The 22,869-nt window shown below is 40.0% G+C and overlaps 1 protein-coding gene across 4 annotated transcripts; it reads right to left on the reverse strand.

Moving 5' to 3' along the window:
* Positions 1–2,108: 2,108 nt before the first annotated feature.
* On the reverse strand, positions 2,109–22,853 carry LOC146480761 (scavenger receptor cysteine-rich domain-containing protein DMBT1-like). Of its 4 annotated transcripts, XR_014864589.1 has the most exons (17): positions 22,631–22,852; positions 19,946–20,015; positions 16,995–17,083; positions 15,595–15,933; positions 13,874–14,212; positions 12,486–12,821; positions 10,868–11,200; positions 9,942–10,102; positions 8,528–8,741; positions 7,462–7,587; positions 6,524–6,702; positions 5,304–5,426; positions 4,744–4,817; positions 4,493–4,533; positions 4,210–4,306; positions 3,490–3,745; positions 2,109–3,458 (listed from the first exon to the last, which is right to left on the reverse strand). XR_014864589.1 is itself a non-coding variant. In XM_085109102.1 (16 exons), exons 2-16 carry the CDS (start codon positions 19,960–19,962, stop codon positions 3,637–3,639), a joined length of 2,565 nt encoding a protein of 854 aa, XP_084965228.1. In that variant the 5' UTR covers positions 19,963–20,015; positions 22,631–22,853; the 3' UTR covers positions 2,109–3,636. The 4 variants fall into 4 exon arrangements, 3 of the variants coding, with proteins under 3 accessions (XP_084965228.1, XP_084965229.1, XP_084965227.1); XM_085109102.1 differs by having other exon boundaries at positions 2,109–3,745; positions 7,462–7,575; positions 22,631–22,853; XM_085109103.1 differs by having other exon boundaries at positions 2,109–3,745; positions 7,462–7,554; positions 8,513–8,741; positions 22,631–22,853.
* Between the last annotated feature and the right edge of the window lie 16 nt (positions 22,854–22,869).

The following is a 22,869-nucleotide window of genomic DNA, read 5'->3' on the forward strand; positions in this document are numbered from 1 at the left end:
TGTCCAAAAGGAAATCAAGTCGATCTCTTTTGAAGCAATGTGAACTCGACCAAAATATGCCTGGAAGAGAGATTTCGTCGGAAACGAAAATTTAAGTTCACGTTAGTTCTTCTAGCATTCGTAATCGGGCACTCCACTGTTAGTCTATGTGGAAAGAACAATTTGGTAGAAGCCGCCGTACAAGTGCTTGGTTTTACCTGACATGCGACACTTACTCTGACGATGAATGGTGTAGAAATTTCCGTATCTTCAGGAACACGTTCCACTTCCTTGTTGATGAACTGCGAATGGACATAATACGTCAAGATAATGTAATGCGGAAGGCCGTTGAAGTGAGAAAGAAGATAACCTTGTTTCCATTTTTTATAGCCTCAACTGATGGATATCGGTCTCTAACCGTGAATTATTTGGGGTTTCCAGGGCATTTGTTTCTATTTGCATTCGTGAAGTTGCGGGTGCTATCTTAAAAAATTTACCTCGTGATAAATGGCGTTTGTCTCTTCAGTGGCGACCTCACAGCCTCTGAAGTGCTTTGGATGGTTTCCGAACTAAATATATTCAACAACATGTCAATTTCCTCATCAGCCCAAACCATTTCCGTATCTCCAGGAACACGTTCCACTTCCTTGTTGATGAACTGCGAATGGACATAATACGTCAAGATAATGTAATGCGGAAGGCCTTTGAAGTGAGAAAGAAGATTGCCTTGTTTCTATATTTTATAGCCTCAACTGAGGGATATCGGTCTCTAGCCAATCTATTTCGGGTTTTTGCTATTTGTATTTGTGAAGTTGCAGATGCTATCTTAAAAAATTCACCTCGTGATAAATGGCGTTTGTCTCTTGGCGACCTCGCAGCCTCTAAGGAGTTTTGGATGGTTTCCGAACTAAATATATTCAACATGTCAATTTCTTCATCAGTCCAAATGTCCTTTTGGGTCACCTTTATTCTCGATTTCGTCTTCTTACCCTTTTCTCGATTGTCCGCCATTGCCATAAGGGAGTAAAGCCGAATACGCATGCACACAAGGGCAAATGACTGAGAACAAAAAAGTGCTGGTTCGCAACGGATCAAGTGGAACGGGTACGTATGAGTTTACACGATGCTCAAGACCAAAAAAGATGGGGACGGGACCAATTTTTATCCATGCCGTTCCAAGACGAGACCATAGGCGCCTATGGTCTCGTCGTGGAACGGCACGGACAGAAAACGGCTCGGGTAAAAGTGGGGTAGGTATCATTTACACGAAAGAAACTATCCGTGCCGTTCTACTTTTTGTCCGAACCGTTCTATTTTTTTTCTGTCGTGTAAACGGACCTTAAAAGTGCAAAGCTTTTCATGTGAAACTTAGTTTTATTTGCTTATGAATGCAAACTAATTTTCATAGTAAAAACTCTTTCCCTGGGATCGAGCGAGGCTGCTTTGAGGAATGGTGCTATTGACAAATAAGACCTGCAGCAAGCACTGACTATTTTAATAGAACGTTTAAAAACGTCCTACCTGTTTTGTCGCAACTCGGCAAATTCCACAGACGTCTGGCTGCTATACAGAGTTGCACATGGTCTCATTCACTTATGCACTTATGCACCCATTGCTGGCGCTTAGGATGGTCAAAGCAACGGTTCGTTAGGTGCATAGCGGTTCTTTTATGTCTCCAAATTGGCGACGGGATTTCCGCTAATTTCCAGGTGATCATCTGAGCCACGAGAAGGTCTAACCAAAGGCTGCACCTTCTCCATAGTTATTTTAAGACCCTGAGTGTTGGTCCGGCTGGGGTTCGAACCTTTGATCTCCAGGGCCCAGTTGTTCAAAGCCCGATTAAGCTAATCCTGGATTAACGTGAACTTTGAATCGAATTTAACTACTAATCAATAAAGATTTTTCCAAAATCCCTCAGTTTTGACCTAGACTTTTCTTTACATTGAGCTTGAAATTAACCTTTAAAACCATTTTTAACGAGGGAGTTGAAACCCTCGTTTAACTTTTAATCATGGATTAGCATTACTCGGCTTTCCAACAACCGGGCCCAGCTTAGTAACCTACTGCTCTACCTACTGCGCGGACCTGTCAGCGGTTGAGCTAACCAGGCGATGTATATTTACTGTTTATTTTCCATTTATTTCAAAATAACTGACGAACAAGTTCTCTGGTATAAAAAAAACATTCTCTGTACATGCGTTTTAATTAGACTAATATACATATAATTGAGTCCTAGCTCCGATCGGACTGCTCTCGCTCTTTTCAGTTGTAAACTGGCGTGAGGCCACTTCTATTTCAAATACACATGTACCCTTTTGTAAGATCAAGTCTCTGAAATTGTATGGTGGGAAATTGAAGGCGTCTCTTAGACGTTTCCGAAACTTTGGCAGTCGGACCGAAGTGATCTATTCATTTTTGGACCATACAGGAAAGAGATACTGGAAACAGTAATTTGTCACATTTTAATCAACGGGCCCAACGTTAACATGTACAGAAAAAAAAAGTGTTACACTTCAAAAGGTAGACCTTAATTATTCTTATTAGTCTTGTTGTTCTTTGCATGCCGAAACATATCCAGTTGGATCGGACTGCCCCAACTAGTCCACTCAGTTTTGGATCTTGGTTACCAGAAGCTATCCTCCAATTCTCATTGGATATTTGATCTCACAGAAGTGAACCTTTTTAAATTTTAAAAGAGTTATTGCTATCTACCGCTCTGTTTTACACAATAACAATATTTCTTGCAGCATGGCTTTCACTATCCCAATTTTTTTTTATCATTTGAACGAAAACAAATTCAATTTGAGAATTTGATGTTTTTTGCATTTTACAAATCAAATTTTGTGATGTATGAAGAATAAGTTCCTTCGTCTCCTACGTTCTTATCTAGTTTAAACTGGGATTAGTAAAGCAAGTTTTCAAAAAGGTTTTTGTTCGTTTTGTAAATAGTTCGGAATAGAGTGTTTTCACATGACGTCACGGCGGCCATGTTGGTGTCCCAAAACAAAGAAATGGCGGCCATGTTGGTGTCCCAAACTAAACCTCTAGGAATTGAACTCTATTTTTATGCAAAAACTTTCTTTTGTCTCAGTAAACCAATATGGCCGGTAGTCACGTGAATGAAAACACTCTATAGTGTAAAATAAACTTGGCTTGACTTGACCTTGCTCCCCTTAATAAATTGAGGGAGATGGTTTCTAAGAGCATTCTAGACGAATAATTAAGCTTTACGGTACGGCGATCAAACAAACAACTTTTCTTTTCTCGAAGAAAAAAAGCGCCAGTTTTGTCGTCCTCGGTAGCAACAGATTGTATTTATCAGTTCGGTCTGGTTTTTCACGTTACGCAAACCCAAACACAAGCGTGTGTAAAAACGAGAAAGGCAGCTGAAAACATAATCCAAAGAAAAAAGAAACAATGTATATTTTTTTGTGTCATTTCGTTCGCCCTTGAGAAAGTGAACAGTGTTTACACGGCCACTTTAACAACAACAACAACAACAACAACAACAACAAAAGGCTCAAATGCGCATGCGTCATAGGATGGCTTGCGGATACATTTGGCGTTTACATATCTGTTACACAAACGAAAACCTTTTTAATTTGTGCTTGAGTTTGTGTCTCATGTATGAATTACGCAATCCAGTTAAAGATGTTTTCAACAAGTGGTTTCCCTGGTAACAAGTGTGTCGATTACAATGCACAGTTCACTGAACTTGGGTCTCTCACTCGGGATAGTCTGCCAACACTTGCACATTACGTCATAGCTAAAAGAAAACGTAAAACAAAAACATGAAATTTACGGGAGCAAGAACCTAGCGTCATACCTCGTTTACTGTTTAACTCATTTCTCATTTACTGTTTACATGACACCCATACAATGGAGTTCAGTCATTCTGGTTTTCTCTTTGTTTCTCTGTATTCGTTTCAAGACGTACGCTTAAAATCGCTAATTGGTACAAGTTTTATAGCTGTACCTTGTGCTGTTAGCACGATTCTCGTTCCGGCGCGAAAACTTTTCAAAAGATCCTGGCCATGGGTAAATGCACAGTAACTGTTAGTTTTCTATTCCTCGTGGTTTCAAGTGTGTTGTTGCAAAATAAAAGTAACACCTCTTTACAAACGTTTATGTAACGTGGTCTAAAATTTCATATAGTCACCGAAACGAAAGTCGCGCCGCACCGATGTGATGTTAACACCCCCTAACATGCAAATTAATGGAAGCACTTACATAGCATCAGAACACTTTGCTGGTTTCTCCATTCTGTGACCAGACTTGAGAGTTTCTAAAAGATCCTTGGCCTGAATGTCCGAATAGGGAACAGCTCCTAAAAACATCAAAGAAGGACTGTAATAGGCAATTTTGAATTACCTTAGGCATATTTTTTCCAAAGCAAGGCTTGGTTGGGAGGGTTTCAGATGAAGACAAGCGCTTATTTTAATATCAGAGTAATTAATTAATATAACTTTCATACAAACGGAAACTGAAGGCCTAATTTTGTGTTAAGGCTTACCTCCAGTTTCTATCTCCCACAGCAATATGCCAAACGACCAGCTGAAAAAACAGCAGAAGAAAAGTTATTGCTTGTAACAAAGAAGAGAAAACAAGAGACTAAACTTCTGAAGTTCTTGGAAATTTGTCAAGTGAAATTGGAGATATGACACTCCAATTAAAGAAGGATAATTATATGAGCCAATGTTTAAAAGATCGAGCTTGAGCCACCTGGTGTTTCGTTAACTGGTGCAATAAGTTTCCAATACTTACATATCGCTCTCTGATGAGAAATTCAAGCTTTCCAGTGTTTCTGGCGCCATCCACTTTGACCTTGACAAATTGTCCTGCGAACAACAGAACAAAGCAACGTGTCATCGATCATCATCACCACCATTATAAATTATTATCGCTATCACAATCACCGCCACTACCGGCCACGTTAGCAAAGGGCGCGTGCAACGCAGCGTTCTGGTCGTGCAAGAACTGAATCCTGAATCCAACGGCTATGCCATGCTGATAAGGCCCAATAGGGCCGCAACAGCTGTTCATTGCTGCCACTGCCCGAGTGATATGGCTGCGCGCATGCGTAAGGTATTGGCCATACCGCGGAGCTGTGCAGTGTGACCATAGAAATACAAATGGTTTATTTACCACTACCACACCACAATCATTATGATGATGATCCTCGCCGTCGTCGTGGTATCGCACTATCTCCATAATTTTCACTGTTATCGCGATCATCATCATCATCATCATCATCATCATCATCATCATCATCATTATATGCGACTGAACAAGCTTTGTGTACTATTTTAATATACGACACGTACCGTTGACATTTTATCGTCAGAAGTCTCGTCGTTGATTTTGTTTGACCTTCCAATGTTGGTGACTTTGGCGACGTTATTTTTAGTAAGACGTATGTTCCGAGCCGCAAGATCCTTGTGAATACACTGTAAAGACAAAAAATGTCAAATGAAGAATCGAGAATGCGATAATGAAGCACGCAAAGTGTACACAATTTAGGCGGGCAATAAACAAGAGGCAGAAGCTATTCACATTAGTTTGGTGTTCTAAATTATTGTAAGTTTACTTGTAACATCATCTGACGTAGCCATTTGTCTAAACAAGTAAGCTTGCACCGAAAGATAACTGAAACCAGTTTTAACCCTGTTCGTTCTATTCCTGTGTTTCCTGTTTTGTAGCCCAGGCTTAACCAGCTTGAAACCTCCGGCATGTTTAATAGGTTCTACCAGAGTAATCTTGGCAGCCTGATTGATAGATTGTGATTAGAAACAGGCGTACTAGCAGTACAAGTCAGTAGCGTTTCCTTTCCATTTAGTCTTGGATTCTATCTTCGCCTGATAACAGTAATGAATACCGTGGGCCCGCGGTAATTGGCATCAGCCGTTGCGATCATCCCGCCTAGTATATTATCATTGTCTCCTTGTAATTAATTTTGTGTTTTCCGTGATGTCATGTTTAGGCAAAGCAAATTAAAAACGAGAACGCATCTGCCCGAGGCTTCACGTGGGAAATGAATCCCCTCTTTAGTTTTGCGTGGACAACGAGGCAAAAGGGACCACCTAGGTACTAAATCAGAGGGTTACCAGGGTTACCAAATGTGCAAGACGCCTGGTTAAAGTAATACTACAGGTGCTATTCCTGGTACGTCTGCCATAAACCCACTGATATAATCATTAAGGGGTCTTAAAGCAAAAATCAGCTTTGAAAAGACTGGTTCGTCAGGATACAACTTATGGGATAGGTTGATTTTTGCCGAGAACCAAACTTACCTGGCTTGAGCCAAATATGCAAAAGACCTACTGGTAACCCTGGCAAGCCTTGCTACTTTGTTATTTTAGATAATCAACGTGACTATAGCTAAAGTCTCCAGCACAACTTAAACGTCGGTTTTGTTCCAAGGTATATAATGAAAGCTGGATATGTCATGGGGCTGGAATAATTTTCTTCAGGTTAGAATAAACTTAATTAACTTGAATGTTATTCAGTTTATAGCTGCATTTTGAAGGCCATTTTATGAACCAACCTTCTTTTCAGCTATATGCTTCATTCCTCTCACCACATCAAGAGCTATTCGTAATTTTTCCACTTTGGATAATGTGCACACCGTCTGCATAGAGTTGTTCTCATCCTTCATCTGATTCTGCTGCAGATAATCCGATAGATTTCCATTTTCTGCGTCTTCAAATATGAGATAGATAGGACCTGGAAAGAGTAAGAGAAATTCAAGATAGGCAGTGCTGTTTATGACAAAATGGCATTCTGTATTTGCACGTGATTCATGAAAAGATACACGGTGCAACTTTGTGCGTGATAAAGTTTCAGTATATGTCTACTCCTTCAAAAACTCATTAATAATTCATAAGTCAATTGACCTATCAAATGGTCGATAATACATCACGTGCAGTGACTTTATATCGATAAACCTCCTCCTTATTAGTAAGCGGTGTTTTATCAGCTGATAAAACACTCCTCATTAGTATGCGATGTTTTTCTCGTGTGCTAATTCCCAACGTTCACAAAAGCATAATTGTTATGAACTCTCTCGACACACGCTTTTTTCAGGAATGTTTTTTAAGCCGTTCAAAAGACTCGGTAGCACGTGTTTTATCGGGTCTAAAACCATTCTGCTGCGACTCGTGGTTTTAAACTCGATAAAACACTCCTGATCGTTTTTTAAACATTATATATACAACTATGTCATTCTTCTTCGGAATTGTTGTACTGAAAAAAAGTCTGATGTGGACACACAATGAAATGGAACAAATTAAGCGCGATTTTATCCATATGTCCTTACCTTAAGTAGTTGAACATAGAGGTGTGGCCTTAGGAAGGCCATAGCTCTCCGGGGCCTACTCGCGCACGATGTTTCATTTATCGAGAGCAAAAAGCGAATGTTGGATTATTTTGCACTCCAATGCAGTTCACAAGGCAAAGACCAAGGCCAGATCTCACCGCACGTACCTTTAACTGTGCATGCACCAAACAAGTTGAGTATGTTGAGATGACTTCCAAGGCAGCTCATTGTCCTAAGTTCGTTCAACAGATCGTTTTCATCTTCTGAGCATACACTTTCTTCTGCAGAAACATCTGAAAAATTATTCAACGTTTTGCAAAAAGAAATTAAAATTGACTACGGCTTGTTATTTGCGCGCCGATTACTTAGGCAAAAGTAAATCTCACTTGGGGCTCAGGCAGCCAAGGCTGACGGTGACCTTGAATACACAGACAATAAGTAAATAAGGAAAGGGAAAAATTAAGAACTACCACAACTTCAAAAATTCATGAGCCCATTGACCTATCAAATGGTCCATAATACATCACGTAAAGTGTTTTTATATCGATAAACCTCCTCCTTATTAGTATGCGATGTTTTATCAGCTGATAAAACACTCCTCATTAGTATGCGATGTTTTTCTCGTATGCTAATTTCCAAAGCTCACAAAAACATAATTGTTATGAACTCTATTGACACGCTTTTCCAGGAATGTTATTGAAGCCGTTCAAAAAACTCACAGCACGGGCTTTATCGGGTCTAAAACTACTTGGCTGCGCCTCGTGGTTTTAAAACCGATAAAACACTGCTACTCATTACTTAAAGCACGAGATGAAACGAGTTTGGAACTGCTTATGGACCTTGGTCATTCTAGTTTTAGCCCTTGTCCCTTGTTTATACCAGTAGCATGAAGAAACCAGCATGAGCGTCTAAATGTAAGTCTGCCCCACCATTTTGTTAGGTCTACTCAACAGCTTGCTAAAACTCATTTATCACCCATTTCTGCACATGGCGGATATCGAGACAGGAATACAGAAGAAAGGTTCTTGCCTGAATGAACAACGTCACGTGGAGGCCACAAATGTCCTACTCGAAAGAAACGTACCTCCCGGACAGGACTGAATGGCCTATCCATGTTCCTTGAAATAATTTTTCTCTCCATACGAAATACGGAATGACTAACCCCATAATTTACTGGACATTCGGTAAACCTCCATGCATCGTTTTCGTTACGAAGACAGATAAATGAATTACCTTTGGTAGTTTTTACTATACAGTCTGCTATGTTGCCATTTTCTAAGGAGAGCCGTCCGTGAAATGCAACTCCGACCAGCTCAGCCCCAATCCTTTCTCCAAGCGATATTCGTTCCCTTGCAATCTCGCACCAGTCTATCTCGTTGTTGCTGTTGTTTTGAAATGTTGCCTCGGTGTCTTTGAATCCAGGATTTGGCATCCCAAGGTCTGTGGGCTAAAAAACTGACTTTAAAAATTGGAATAATGGTTTAGTTTTGTAAAAGGTTTTACGAGTGCAAACTTAAAAAACTGCAAAAGCCGTGAACGAATATCCTGCTTGCTTGTACTTTGGATCTCACTGAGAGGAGATCTAATCAGCCAAACTTGAAAAATAGACGATGAGAAGTCCAAAGACTACTGCAAAGCTGACACAACGTAATATATTTTAAAACAGTATTTCGGCTGTCCAGTCTAAACGTGAAGAAAGCTGGTTTGGCCAGCCGAAATATTACGTTGTGTCAGCTTTACTAGTGCACCATTTCAGGATTTCGCTACAGATTGCTTAGTCCGGGCCCGGAGCAGACTCTTTTACCGGCTCTCGTTCATCTGAGATAGACATGGATAACAAATGGAAAAAAAATGGGTAGATTTTTGAAGTTCGGTCGTGGCACTGCAGACGTTTACCCGTAAAAAATTCTGAAAGGGCCAAAATTTGATAAACGGGCTTTCCGTTGACATAAGCATAAAAGAGCCAGTGGTGGTTATACGAAAACTACAGCTCAACACATGGAATTCAACCTAACAGCCGCTCCCATTCAGACCTAACGTTTTCCGTAGTATTCCTCTGCAGAACTTCGTCAAATAGGTAGATATTGGAACTTGGTGATAAAGCGTAACCCCTCCTTACACCCATCCTGTTAACACGCACACTTCATTATCCGACCTTTGTTTGGACGAAATAAAAAACTAATGCAGTCGTTCTCTAGCTAGAATGACTTACCTTGTTAACTACCTCGCAAACTACCTCGTTAATCCGATCACATTATTTTGGTATGTTTGTGGTCGAATTAACACTGTATGCATATCATGTACAATCAACGTCAACGAAGACACGGCGCAAAGTAGCGCTGAAGGGTTATCCTCTCAAAATATTCGTTTCATCATTATCGTTATCGTTATCGTTATCGTTACCGTTATCGTTATCGTTACCGTTACCGTTATCGTTGTCGTTATCGTTATCGTTATCGTTATCGTTATTGTTATCATTATCATTATCGTTATCGTTATCGTTATCGTTAGGTCAAGAACGCGGTTTGTAAATGCCTGAGAAAATACTAAAACAAGAGTTTCTGATTAAATACGCTCTCAATATATGTAAGATTACACAAAGTATGTCGTACACTTAAAACAAACCCTTGATAAAGGATCAACATACGGAGCTCGCTTCACTCATCTGCACGAAATCTCTTCCCCTATCGCCTTGTTCTCTGCCCCTGTGATAAAACCGGAAGTAGAAGGCAAACACCACTATCAGCAGGATAACAGCAGCTGTAATCGAAAGTGCGATAACCAGGGTTCGTCTTGACTTGGAAGGTCCTGGGAATAAAATTTACGACATTAATGCATTAAGCTTCAGGATGCGTTTCTTTGGGATGATCCAGATCAGGAGCAATGATCCAAGATCACTGGGATCATGATGCATCAAAGGAACCGACGAATCCTTGGCCAGAGTGGATTCGTCGGTTGCTTTGATGCACCATGATCCGAGTGATCTTGGATCATTGATGCTGATCTGGATCATTCCAAAGAAACGTACCCTCAGTTAAGGACGGTGCCTACTTTACTGCGCATACGTTCTGCCCATCTCGTGATACTTGGGTTTCCCATGTGTGGTGTCTACTAATACAGGGTTATTATTACGCGGTTTTAAACTATGCAGAGAAAGCAGAACTTGAAAAGTGCTCTTGGTATCCAAAATAATAAAGCTTCAATTTCGAAAAAAAGAAAAAAAGAAACGCCATACAGTTACTTTTTTTTTCTGCTTTTTAGAATGATCGTTGCTTAATTATCTCCAAAAAAAAATGTAATAGATAACTTTGGATAACTTTGAGTTTGTGGATGGGATACTAAAGCGTGACCCATTCTGTCATTTATTTTGGTACAAGACATGTTGCGCGCTATATATTTGATATCATTCAATACTTTCGGAGTATAATTCCTTTCCGTGGGATTTACTAACAAACGTCAAATTTTATCACTACTTTCCGAGGGTCTCTGCTTTCAGAAAGGTCGTTACTAGGGAGCTTTGCGGAAAGCAGCATGAAATCTGAGACTTTACTGAATTGTGAACCAGCCACCTACCTTTTTCATTTACAGTCTCGCAAACTAATCCGACATCGTTATCATGGTCCCAGTATATACCGGCCACTTTGGGCCAAGAGCACTCCCAGAGCGAATCTTCATGTCCCTTGCAATCGAGCCCTGACATCCAAACGGGCCCTTCACCTTTACCAAAGGTCTCCACAGAGGACAGTATGGTGGAGGTGGCGTATTGGTAACCAAGTTCCCGACAGGTCACGTTTGAGGCCGTATTATTCCAGTCTCGGTTACGGACTGTGCCCCAGACTCCCGCTATGTAAACCTCCACTCGGCCAGTATTAGGGGAGTTTCCACCAGCAAGCCTGATTTTTCTTTCTGTAAAAATATAGTAATAAGAAGCAATACAATTTACATGTATTCTATAAACCTATTTAAACCAATCCCACCAAGCGGCCGTGTCGTTGAAACCCTGTTCTAAAGAGTGATCATTCGAGTGACAACACGTCTGTCTTCATTACTAGTTCCGTTCATTTTTTTCAACATTTTTCATTAAGACTTTTTACAGCTTCAAACATGGACATTCTATAAAAGTTTTGTTTCAAACAGGAAATGTAATGAGAGTGATGTGTTATTCACTCAGTAGGGACAGAGACATACCCAGAAAAAGGGAATCAGTCAGGAGTCGAACCTAAGACCTTCCGATTACTATTTCGGATGCTCTACCACTGAGCTACAGGAGACTCTTGGTCTCCTCTTGGGAAAACTCGGATTTCTTTTCTCCGGGTATACCTGTGCCACTGACTAAATAATATTTACTAAATTTATTTACCACGCTTAACATATACCATCACATTTATTTCAAGAAATATAATTTAAATGAAACACTACTAGTCGACACCTCTGTTCATTTAGCCTCGCTAGACTTGGTAGGGACAGCACAACAGCGCGCTTGCACCAAATACCGTATATTTTCCTCGTCCTTCCAAGGAGGAAGTGTGTCACTCTAACCGGAGACTAAGTCCTCTACTCTTTTCGAACAGAGAGTAGGTTCTCAAACGTCCACTACAAATATGACGTGTAGGAGAAAAGGCCAACGGCTTACAGACGCCCAATAACGCGATCATCTGAATTGAGACAAGGTGTTAAGGACAGCCCACACGATCTTATCAGTTATTTAAAGACCCTGGTTGACGGTCCGGGCTGGGCTGGAATCCACAACCTTACACTAAGCAGTCTGCTGTTCCTGCCAACTAGGGAAATTTAGCAACGACGACGGCGACGGCAGCGAGAACGTCACTATTGAAATGAATTCGCTTTTTTTTCAAACGTCGTCGCAATTATTCCAACTTGCTTTAAATGTCAAATGTAGGTGAAAGTTTCTGGAGATGAATTTTCGGAGACAGCACCCAAGTTTAGAAAGAGAAAGAAAAATTCTTCGTCGTGTCTTTACGTCCTCCATAAAACGTGCCGTCAGGAAATTTCACGTCCTAGTCATGTAGTGACGGCAAAGAAACGTACCAAAAAGTGTAATGCACGTACAGAGTTGTTGTTTTGGTTACAAAACCTATTGCTGTTTTGACTTTCTCGTTGCCTAAAACTCCCTATTGAGGTAACCAGGCGGAAGTTCGAGAGAGAACGGAGGAGGAATCTAATTATTTACCTAGATTGTTTGATTTACAAACAACGCCAGCATCAAGCCTAGGTCCTGGTGTGAAAGACACGTTATGAGGACATTCATGAAGCAGAGATTCGGTGCCGAGGCATTGCACATTTTCTATCCATTGAATTTCCATTCCTCTGATTCCTTTGGCGCCAAATATATACGTTGCTCCACGAACCGCAAGTTCAGCGGCGGGAAATCCCAGCTGCCTGCAAGTTACGTTAGCATCCGGAAGATCCCAGGTGTACCTGTCAATTGAACCCAATTTTCCCGCCAATCGAACTTCAACACGACCAGCATACGCCACTGACGCACCACTCAGACTAATGTTAAGACCTGGAAACGAAGAAAAAAGAGGAAATAAACGATACTCTTGGTTGGACTAAAGTATTCAACTGTAGAAAACAGGTTTCCTGGCGCAAGTTCACAAAATCATGTTCTGAATCTCTTCTGTTAAAAAAAAAATGTTTATTGAAATAAATATGACACGCCGGAAAATCTAAATAAATAAACATTCATATTTTTCAAACTCCTTTTCGTTTCTAATATCTAGACCTTTCAACAGGTTTTTTTTGACAGTTTTATCTCCAAAGTTGGTGCACCTTTCAGTATCACCTCTGTCATATTTTCGGTTCGGCACCCTAAAATGTACCGCCCAAACTTCAACTTAAGATTTATGCACCCTAAGCGTCACCAATGCACAAATTTTCCCACTAAAAGTTTCGAAGATCACCTCCGTCATTTTAGTGTGGGATCCCACGCCGTTGCACACACTTAGGGAGCTTAAGCAACGACGACGGCAACGGCCACATAAACGTCACATGAAAATATATTCTTATTCATTTGTGCTTCTTCTCGATTATCTTTTACAAAAATGGCGAACTTTCCAGGAACAAATTGGTAGGAGTGGCGTACAAGTTAAGAAAGATTATGAAAAATTCACTGTTGTGCGTTCACGTTCTCCACAAAACCTCAAATGTGGTCATTTCACGTTGCTGTTGTGCAGAGGACGGCAAAGAAATGTACCAAAATGTAAAACGCACGTGCAGAGCGATTGTTTTTTTTTTTTTTGAACCTATTGTTTTGCGGCGTTGTCGTTGCCATCGCCGTTGCTTAAGCTCCCTACCGTTGATTGCTCTGCGGTCCCCAGCCCGAGATGTCACAAGTCGTGGAGCTGAGGCGTCGGCTTCACTTCCGGCGTAAAGTTTGATTGAATGATTGATAGATGGATTATGCCTTCCCCCCCGCCCCTCGGATTGGCTTGTCTCCGCCTCATTTTACATGTTTGTCTGCAAGCGAACTCTCTTTATAGCGGTCACCTCACTACAGCAGACAGATGGAGCTTTATCCACTTTGAAGAGAATTAATTGACAGTAGTCTATACACACCTGGCTTAGTTTCATTCCTGCAAACAACGCCAGCATCATAACCCAAAGAACTACGGAAAGTTAGCCACTCATGACTACAATTTGTGAGGGAGCTTTCATTGCCATGACAACGCACGTCATCCAACCACGTAACTGCATTATATTTGCGTAGTAGAATGGCGCGACAGTTAAATAGAACCGTCACTACATCTCGGTATCCCAGCTGTCTGCAAACAACTCGGCCATCCTTTCGATCCCAGCGATATCGGCCAACGTCACCCCAGACTCCTGCGTACTTCATTTCCACGCATCCAGCGTAGGAGACCGGGAAGTAGGATATACGGAGTGGTAGCGGATGAGCTTGTAAAACATTATAAGAAAGTAAAGACCGTGGTTATGGTTTAAACCTGAAATTAATAATGTTTAAGATACATTCTCAAACTCATTAATAATTCATCAAGAGAAAACAAAGAAAATCACTGCCGTGACCGTTTTTTGGATATGTGTTCCTAACTACCATAAAATTTTACCAACTTTAGCCTTGAATTTCTCCAAGAATTATTGATTATTTGAGAAGCCATATCAAACACTCGAAAGTGTGTTTCATCAGATATCCAAACACCTCGAAGTCGTTTAAAAAAACTCGGCTGCGCCTCGTTTTTTCAACCTACTTCTCAGTGTTTGGTTATCTGATGAAACACACCTTCTCGTGTTTGATATATTACATCAAGCGGAGAAAACATGCTATAACAAACTTGCCTTCTATTATAATCTTGATAAAAAATCAAAAAGCCAAAGTTACCCCGAAAAATGCCCGAAAGGTGGCAATATAGTACAATAAACCATCAAAGAAGAAGGATGGTTACTGTGGGGTTAACATTTTCCCAAACGTTTTTCAATAAGCAATGTTCCAAAAGACAACCAAATTGACAGTTTGTCAACAATTTTCAGCCTTGAACAGTTTCATGAATCGGCATGATTTGTTTATTAGATGCTTAAAAAAATGTAAATAACTGTTCAAGATTAGAACACCTGGACAAAAACATTGGGAGAGGTTGCATGAATTCCATACTGCAGATTAGAAAAGGAAAGGAAACCGTTTTTTTAAAGATAACATTTAAGTGATAGTTAAAAAAGCGCTTAATTAAGGCACAAAGAGGGCCAAGAATGAAGGGCGGATTGAGACCGGATTAAGAACGAAGAACAATTTCCTTTATTTTTAGGAAAGGATACGTCACTTGCAAATTGAACGAAAAGGGAACCAGAGAAAAAATAATTAGCATGGAAACAGGGCGGGAATGTGATAGATTCCACTTTTTCCTGACTTTAAAAGTACCAGGGGTATTATGACTGAATCATAAAACATATCTAGCAGAATTTCGTTATTTGCATTCAAGAAGCCAAAGTATAGAGCGGTTTCCAATTGAGTGTCGTGAAACCAAAACCAAAGTAATTATTCTGGCCAACCGCAACGGATGTAAACAATACAACGAGCCAATCAGAATTCGAAGCAAATACATGTAACTGGCGCCAAGCGCCGGAAAACGCGTGCGGCCAAAACACGATTGGTTTTGGTTTGGATTCCCATTGGTTGAGAAAGTGGCGCGAGTTTTCTTAACCAATCACAGAGCGTAGCAATGCAAAACCAAAGCAAACGCGAAATTACTTTCGACACTTGATTGAAAACTGCTCTCTGAAACCAGTAAGACGCTGTTCGTGTTTTTGTTATGTTACGGCCTTACACACTGATATGTTTAGTGCTCTGCAAACAACACTGGCGTCATCTAAGTCATGGTCACAGTTGTTATTTCCCCAATTCTTGCGATTGCAGTCGGCCAAATTGCTTTCATTCCCTTGACATTGAACACCAGCCAACCAGAAGGGACCTTTGCCCGCTCCGAAGGCGTTGCAGCATGGAACGGCAATGGCTTCTGGGTACCCAAGTTGTCTGCATATCACGTGACCGACGTTCATGTCAAAGCCGTCATCACAGACTGATCCCCAGATGGCATTATGGTACACCTCAACTCGGCCAGCATATGGTCCTGGACCTCCACTTAATCGCAAGGTGATGCTTAGAGCTATGGAAAAAAGTAAAAAGCATAAGGAAATAGCATCGGCGTAGACGGAACCCGCACCCCCCACCCTGTTAATATCATCATTTTATTATTGCGATATTTTTTGTATGGGAGAATGTGCATTCAGTTATTTTCCTTTAAAAAAGTCTTTCAGATCCGGCCACGCGTTCCTAGAGCAGTCTCTCTTTCAGTCGAAAATGCGCAGGGAAAAACGAAAAAAACAACGCGAGTATCGGTCGCGCGTGCGAGCGGCAAAGCCTCGAGTAGCGAGTAGCGCGAGCGTTAGTCGCGACTCGCGACTTCGCCGCTCGCGCGCGCGACTCGAACTAGCTGGGTTTTTTTTCGTTTTTCCCCGCGAATTTTCGAGTGAAATAGAGACTTCTCGCAGTGTTACGCGTTCCAGACTTTCTGAACCGGTCGGTAGCCGGTTTAGCTTGGTTCCAAGTTAATAAGATTCAGTTTGCCTCAAACTCTCCTTCCACATTTGTTCCCAAATCAGCGAGATGTTAGAAAACGTAGGCACATCTGATTTCGGTGAAATGTTAAAAGACGTTACTTTTGCTTTGGGCCTTTGGATAGTTTTTCTGCTCAGAAACGTTTCTGACTGAATGCCTTTTCGAAATATTCTGGAAAAACCAGCTTATAGTCCACTAGAAGAGTGGCAAAAAAAAATCTTCATCAAGTTCGACACACGTCCGCGAAAAGGTTTGTGAGTGTTTAACACAAAACAGTTTACCACCCTGGTGGTACACCAAAGTGTGGTCCGTTAAACTGTCAATCAAAATCAAACCAATCAAAATGCCCCTTTCATTCATCATGTGCCTATCACTGTCACATGAATGCAATACTGTAAGTGATATGTCTTTATTCACCAAATAAAAGTACATATTCGATGTAATAATTAAAAAAATATAAAATACATGCGCGCGAGATTACATCAGTTGAAAATATAAAAAGTAATAATAATAATAATAATAATAGTAATAATAATAACAATAATTTACATTTAAAAGTACGTAGTCAACTAATAAGAAAAAATTCAAGCTGACAATAAAGCACATTACCTTGTGTTGTTGCACTCAGTAGAAAAACTGCCCAGCCCAACAGCATAGCGGTAGAGTACACGCCAACACCGAATGATTGGCTACTTCCGCTGCAATACCGAACCAAAAGAAAATCGCATGACCCTACTTGTGAAAGAAACAGCTTTATCAGGAGCTTTTAAATTTATACAGCGATTTTTCATTCTGCTTACTGAGTACGCGACAGCCTGGCACTCGTCATGGCAGCCCTTGAGTGTGTTCAAAGGAAAGCGGCACGTATCTGTTGTGACAATTACTTTTAATGGATTTATAATGACTTAAAAAAAACTTACTTAATGACTTACTTAATTAGAAACTTTTGGCGGGATACCTTAGGGTCATGGATGAGGGTACGTTAAATCACTTTATGGAGAGTAGAGTATTTATCGATCAGTAATCAGATTAGAGGACGCAACAGTAATCTTTTGAAGTTTATTGGGTGCAAAGCTGTCAATCATGTCTTTCATTTTCGTTTGAAGGGATCAGGAGGGGTTCGGAGCAACCTTAAAGTTCAGCTCTAAAGCCCTCCCTACATTTTTTTTAAATTATGCAAAAAGTTGTATCTGAACATACTGATCAGAGGGTCACCGAGCTCTTGTTTTGAGTTATAACCACTTTAAGCTAAAATTAGAGGTGAGTTGAAGGTTATACTGTTGCTATGGTAACTTATTATGCCGAGAAAATGACCATGACTAGACTAGACTAGCTCACCAATGTCAAAAACTTGTCTGATATCATTATTATTGTATCAACTGATAAGGAGGGGTAGTATGGCTCCGTTAAAGTTCTATGATGGAAACTGCTGTAAACCAGCCACGTTAGGACGGTGCCTACCTTTGTTACTGCGCAAACAAGTTCTGCGCATCTCGAGATACTCGGGTTTCCTATGGGTGGTGCCTACTAATACAGGGATATTTTTGCGCGGTTTAAAACTATATGGAGAAAACAGAACTTAGCAATTGCTCTTAGTGTCCAAAAAGAAAATTGGGAGTAACTATGCATTTGTCAGAGATAATAAAGCTTCAATTGGGAAAAAAGGCCATACATTTGTTTGTGTTTTACTGCGTTTTAGAATAATTTTTGCTCAATTATTTCCACACACAAAAAAAAATACCCATACTAAGTTCTGCTTTTCCCGCATAGTCATCAACTATGTAAAAATACTTTTATATTAGGAGGCACCGCCCTTAAAAGCTACGAAGTAAGCAACTTTTCTGCCATGTTTACGTGTACGTGGATATTTTTGTATATTCGCGAGCTCAAAATTTATTTGGCAGTCTACTTAACGGCGACTTTAATCCGTAGTTGTTTTTTCCGCCTCCTTCGTAAGCATTCATGTTTTCTTGATAAACATAAACCAATTAAAAAATGTTTAATCGTAAGACCCAAAACGTTTCATGCTATTTATGTTGGTGCATGGCTGAAGAGAGCACAATTTTCCCTAAGAAAAACATTTTTATGCTCGAGAAGAAGCCAAAACAACACCGGCAAAACAGGGGAAGTTGACATAATGTTTGGTTTATCAACAGCATTGTCAAGGCACCGTAAAGAGATTCGAGTGCTGAATTTTCGAGCACTTTAATTTGCCCTTCGCGCGCTCTGACGAACTCGAATCCCTTCAGTTATGGTGGCCAAATTACGTTATCAACCAAACATTCGTTTCTACTCCATAACGACGCAGCTTCATAGTTTCTTTAGAAAATAACTTCCTTATCCATCTGAAATTGACATAACCTTGGTTTGAGGGAAATGTTAGACATGAATGCGGGCGATTCACAGTTTTAATCGGCGTCATTTGATAGGGAGTGATCGTTTGAAAGGATCTCTGTATGATTATCACGAACAAACGCATGTTTAACAGTAATTATGGATAATCTGGTTCAGATTAAAGTCAGGCACGCTATATTTCACACGATATAATGACAATGATCTAAAACGAGCAACGCAAATGTCAGGCGAAAAAGTGTTAGTAGGAAAGACGTCTATTACTATTGTGAAGTCAACAGTAAAAAAAATTAAAATACTGAAACTTTTATCGCTTGCAGAGCATGGCGGTGTATATCGTGCGGTGAACGAAATACTCCGTGGATTTGTGGCTGTAATTTCATCTCTGAATAGTCAACAGGAAATTGCCTTTTAAAAACTCCGATCTAATGTTTAACAATTTTATCCAGTTTACTCATTAAAAAAACAAAAACAAAACAACAGAACTGAAATTTGTTTAGTTTGCTGGAATGCACTCAGTGAAACGATTACCAAATCTGTAAAACTGCTAACTATACATTACTCTATGCACTCCTCAAGTGATTGAATTGGCCGCGCTCGGTTTTATGGGTTTCATCCACAGAATCAAAACTTACTCGTGCTCGATGGCTTTCATTTGAACGCCCACACTTAACGCCCGGGACTTAACGGTATCGTGATCCACAGGCAATGCAAGATAGAACCAACTTGTGCAACGTCATAAACAGGGCGAGATTTCCGCACAACCCCATACATTAATATGTACACATTTTGCAACTAGAGCTCTTTTCACACTCGCTGTCTTTGAAATAGGGTTAGTATGAGAGTGGTGAATGCATAATTAATGTAGGGGGCTGTGGGGGAATCTTTCCCATAAACAGCGCCACGAAATTTTAAGAGGGTTAAAACCACCTCGTGTAGAGTGATAAGAGCAACACGATCAGATTCCATTGCTCAGTAGCTTTCACGCGATAGTTGGGGCTCATTTTAACATTTAATTCGCAGACTCAGAGGCTGTACCACCTCATACAGCGTAATGAACAGTGCCACACAAACGTGTTATCTTTTACAAGGACTTGGCGTCGCTATAAGTTGACCTAGATTTGATTCATGTCGCATCTCTCACTCAATTCCTTATGAAGTAAGTCTGGCGGTTTGAAGATTCTATGGGCACATTAAATAGCTCTTACCTGGAACACACGTACATCAATGCATTCTACAATTCACCATCTGAAAGAAGCGAGCTATATATGACTTCCCCTGAAGAGAGAAAATATTCCTTCGTTCAAATATGTGACCTTTTACCCTCAAATATGATCCGAAGACAGGTGTCATGGGTGGGAAATCGCACGCAGGAAAACAGACCTTACTGGCAGAACACGTGTTTTGCAAACTTTCCCTTGGGGGGTCGATAAACATTGCAGAAACAACAGTTGAATGACTATCCTTCAAAGGAAGCATTGATAAAAATATTATCACTTCAGTCACAGTTAGAAAAAGTACCTTATTGTCACTTATTTTCGCGCGACTTTAATTTCGCGAATTTGGAAAAGGAATATTTCATGGGACTTAAATTTCGCGATTTTGACGAATCACCGTTTTTCAGGGTAATTAAATTTCGCGAATCAAGTAACTGGTGTTCGTTTCTTAACTTCCATTTCTGTATTTTATTTTACCCTAACGAAATACAAGGTAGAAACGCATCAAGCAACTGCCTGAAATTTTCGTCAATGTCAGTTGCATAACACCTTTTCAAAGTACACTGATATAAGCAACCGAGTTGTCAGCGATGAAATCGTGGATAAACTCCACCGAAGATCGCCACTTGTGCAAGGGGGGCCCGGGGGATGGGGGTACTTCCTCGTAAGAGGCTAATGGGGATGTGCCGCTGGATGGGGTCGCATTTTCACGACTGGATTGACTAGAATGGGGTTGCATTTTCAATAGAGTTACTAGAATGGGGTCGCACATAGGCGCGTGCTACACTGAAAAAATTGGGAAATATATATTTTGAAACTAAAAAGCCTTGTAGTTTCTCATGGGATTCCTTGCCACCTTTATTTTATTATTATTACACTGTCTTGTAATTCTTTTAATTGTGGCAAAAAAACAAAAAAACAAAAAAAAAAAAAAAAAAAAAACAAGTTGAAACTTGAAATTAGGCACTGGGCAATTTTTCAAATTCTCATCAGTATATAAGGATGCAACACCTACAAACCTCTTCGTATTCAATCTGCCCCTTAACACTGTTTTTCTTTTTCATGGTGTTAACACTTTTTTCCCGCCATTTACCACACCTTGCAACTTGCAAAAATCAACTTTGTAGGGAGGGGTTCAGAGCCACTTTAAATAAGCGGACTCTGAACTGGCCTACCTACAATTTTTTAAAGTTGCAAAAGGTTGTACCTGAACATTCTGACCGTTACATTTCCATAATACAAAGGGTCACAAAGTAGGGTCTCTGAACTGGTTTTTAAGTTATAATCGCTCAATAGCTAAATTTAAAGCTGTTTTATTGTTTCTATGGTAACCTATAAAGTCGGGAAAACAACTGTTCACCTAGGCATTTGTTTGATACCATTATTATATTCCAGCATTCCGCCGCGCGTTTTGTCGCCAATTAGCAACTGTTTAGTTTATTTATGAATAAAATGATTGACAGCGAGGTAAAATCTACACTTTAATATCCGTGAAGACAAACACAAATGACGTTCCACCCAAAAAATGTATCCTTAGAGTAAACAGAACTACTATGAAATTATTTTAATAACCCCTTTGAAACCGCGTGAGAACAATTTTGTTCGCATTAATTATGTTTGACATTGTTAATAGCGCGTGTACTGGAGAGAACATATAGTTTAGGGATAGATCTTTTATATTCCCTTGAATAAGATCTCTCGTTAACTCTCATGTGTAAGTTGAACGTTTTATGAAACGCTGTACTTTGTATAAACAGTTTCCATGAGGTCACGGAAATCGCACCCGAGGACAAATTGTCGTAGTGTAACAAGTTTAGCGGAACACGTCGAGATTCCAGAAATGTTTGGGTAAAAGATTTCAAGCATAAAGAAAACAATGAAAACTTTTCGGACAAGAAACTACTTTTAAAAAAGAAACAGAAGTAACTTAAATTTTTTATTGCTATCATGCACGAAAATTTTCAAAAAGCAGGAACTGATTGAATTTGCTTTTCTATTGAAATTGTTAACAGCACCTTTAATGGAACTGAAGCGACTACCTGTCGGCCGCTTTCACTTACTCTTGGATACTTTACGCTTCGGGATCTAAAATATGCTTACTGAACTTGCGAACTGCACTCTGAACTCGTGGGCGACTCTAAAGGAAAATAAGTATATGATTATATTTTGGAACTCAAAAACGCTTTTAATTCCACGAACAATTTTTTCTGGCGAATTGTTCCTCAGACTTCCAATACTTTTCATTGTTGACTTAAATATTGTCTTGAAGTTCGGTAAATACGGCTTGTTATTACTTCAATTCTGAATTTATTTTCCCTTGGTAGTGGTGGAATGTGTTTTAAAAGTGAGGCCTATTTACGTGTCTTATTTCGTATTCGTAAATAACTTTCAAAGGAAGAAATTATGGAGCAAATGATCTACTGGATTCGGTTGAATGAAATTGTTTGGATATACTGATTACATATTCGGGTATTAACTGACTTAATCCTTCTAAAACGATGGGCATTACTAAATTGATGTCACGCCATAACCCTTTGTGTACCTATTTGCAACATGTTAAGACACAAAACAACTGCAGGAATATGAAGTTATCAAACCAGGAACATATCACTACTTTTTCTTTCTTTTCTCTGTTCCTCAGTTCCAAGCCAACTAGCCAACTATTCATTTCCTTACCTTAATTGAGTCTGATGGTTAGAGACTGCGATGATTCCTCGTAGTATTGAAAAATCCACTGTAGCAGTGACAGCCACCTCAAATTTTACGAATATGTCACTCGCCAGTGGTTTTGCCACAGTTATATTTCATTAAATTAGCGCCGATTACTCAATCGAAGGTGCCACTCACTGGCGACTGAGCGGTTGTCGGTGCCGATGAGTTCAACAGTTTTCACAAGGAGAAATCAGTGAATCGGA

The sequence above is a fragment of the Pavona decussata genome, unplaced genomic scaffold (assembly GCF_977016875.1).
Source record: "Pavona decussata unplaced genomic scaffold, jaPavDecu1.1 SCAFFOLD_52, whole genome shotgun sequence".
In the NCBI taxonomy this organism is placed as follows: Eukaryota; Metazoa; Cnidaria; class Anthozoa; order Scleractinia; family Agariciidae; genus Pavona; species Pavona decussata.

What these genes read in the sequence shown, in the direction of transcription:
- LOC146480761 (XM_085109101.1), bottom strand. An exon ending in GTGGGAGATAGAAACTGGAG is followed by an intron (nt 4,307 to 4,492) that starts GTAAGCCTTAAC and finishes TGATGTTTTTAG; the next exon opens with GAGCTGTTCCCTATTCGGAC. An exon ending in GCAAAGTGTTCTGATGCTAT is followed by an intron (nt 3,746 to 4,209) that starts GTAAGTGCTTCC and finishes GTTTTCTTTTAG; the next exon opens with CTATGACGTAATGTGCAAGT.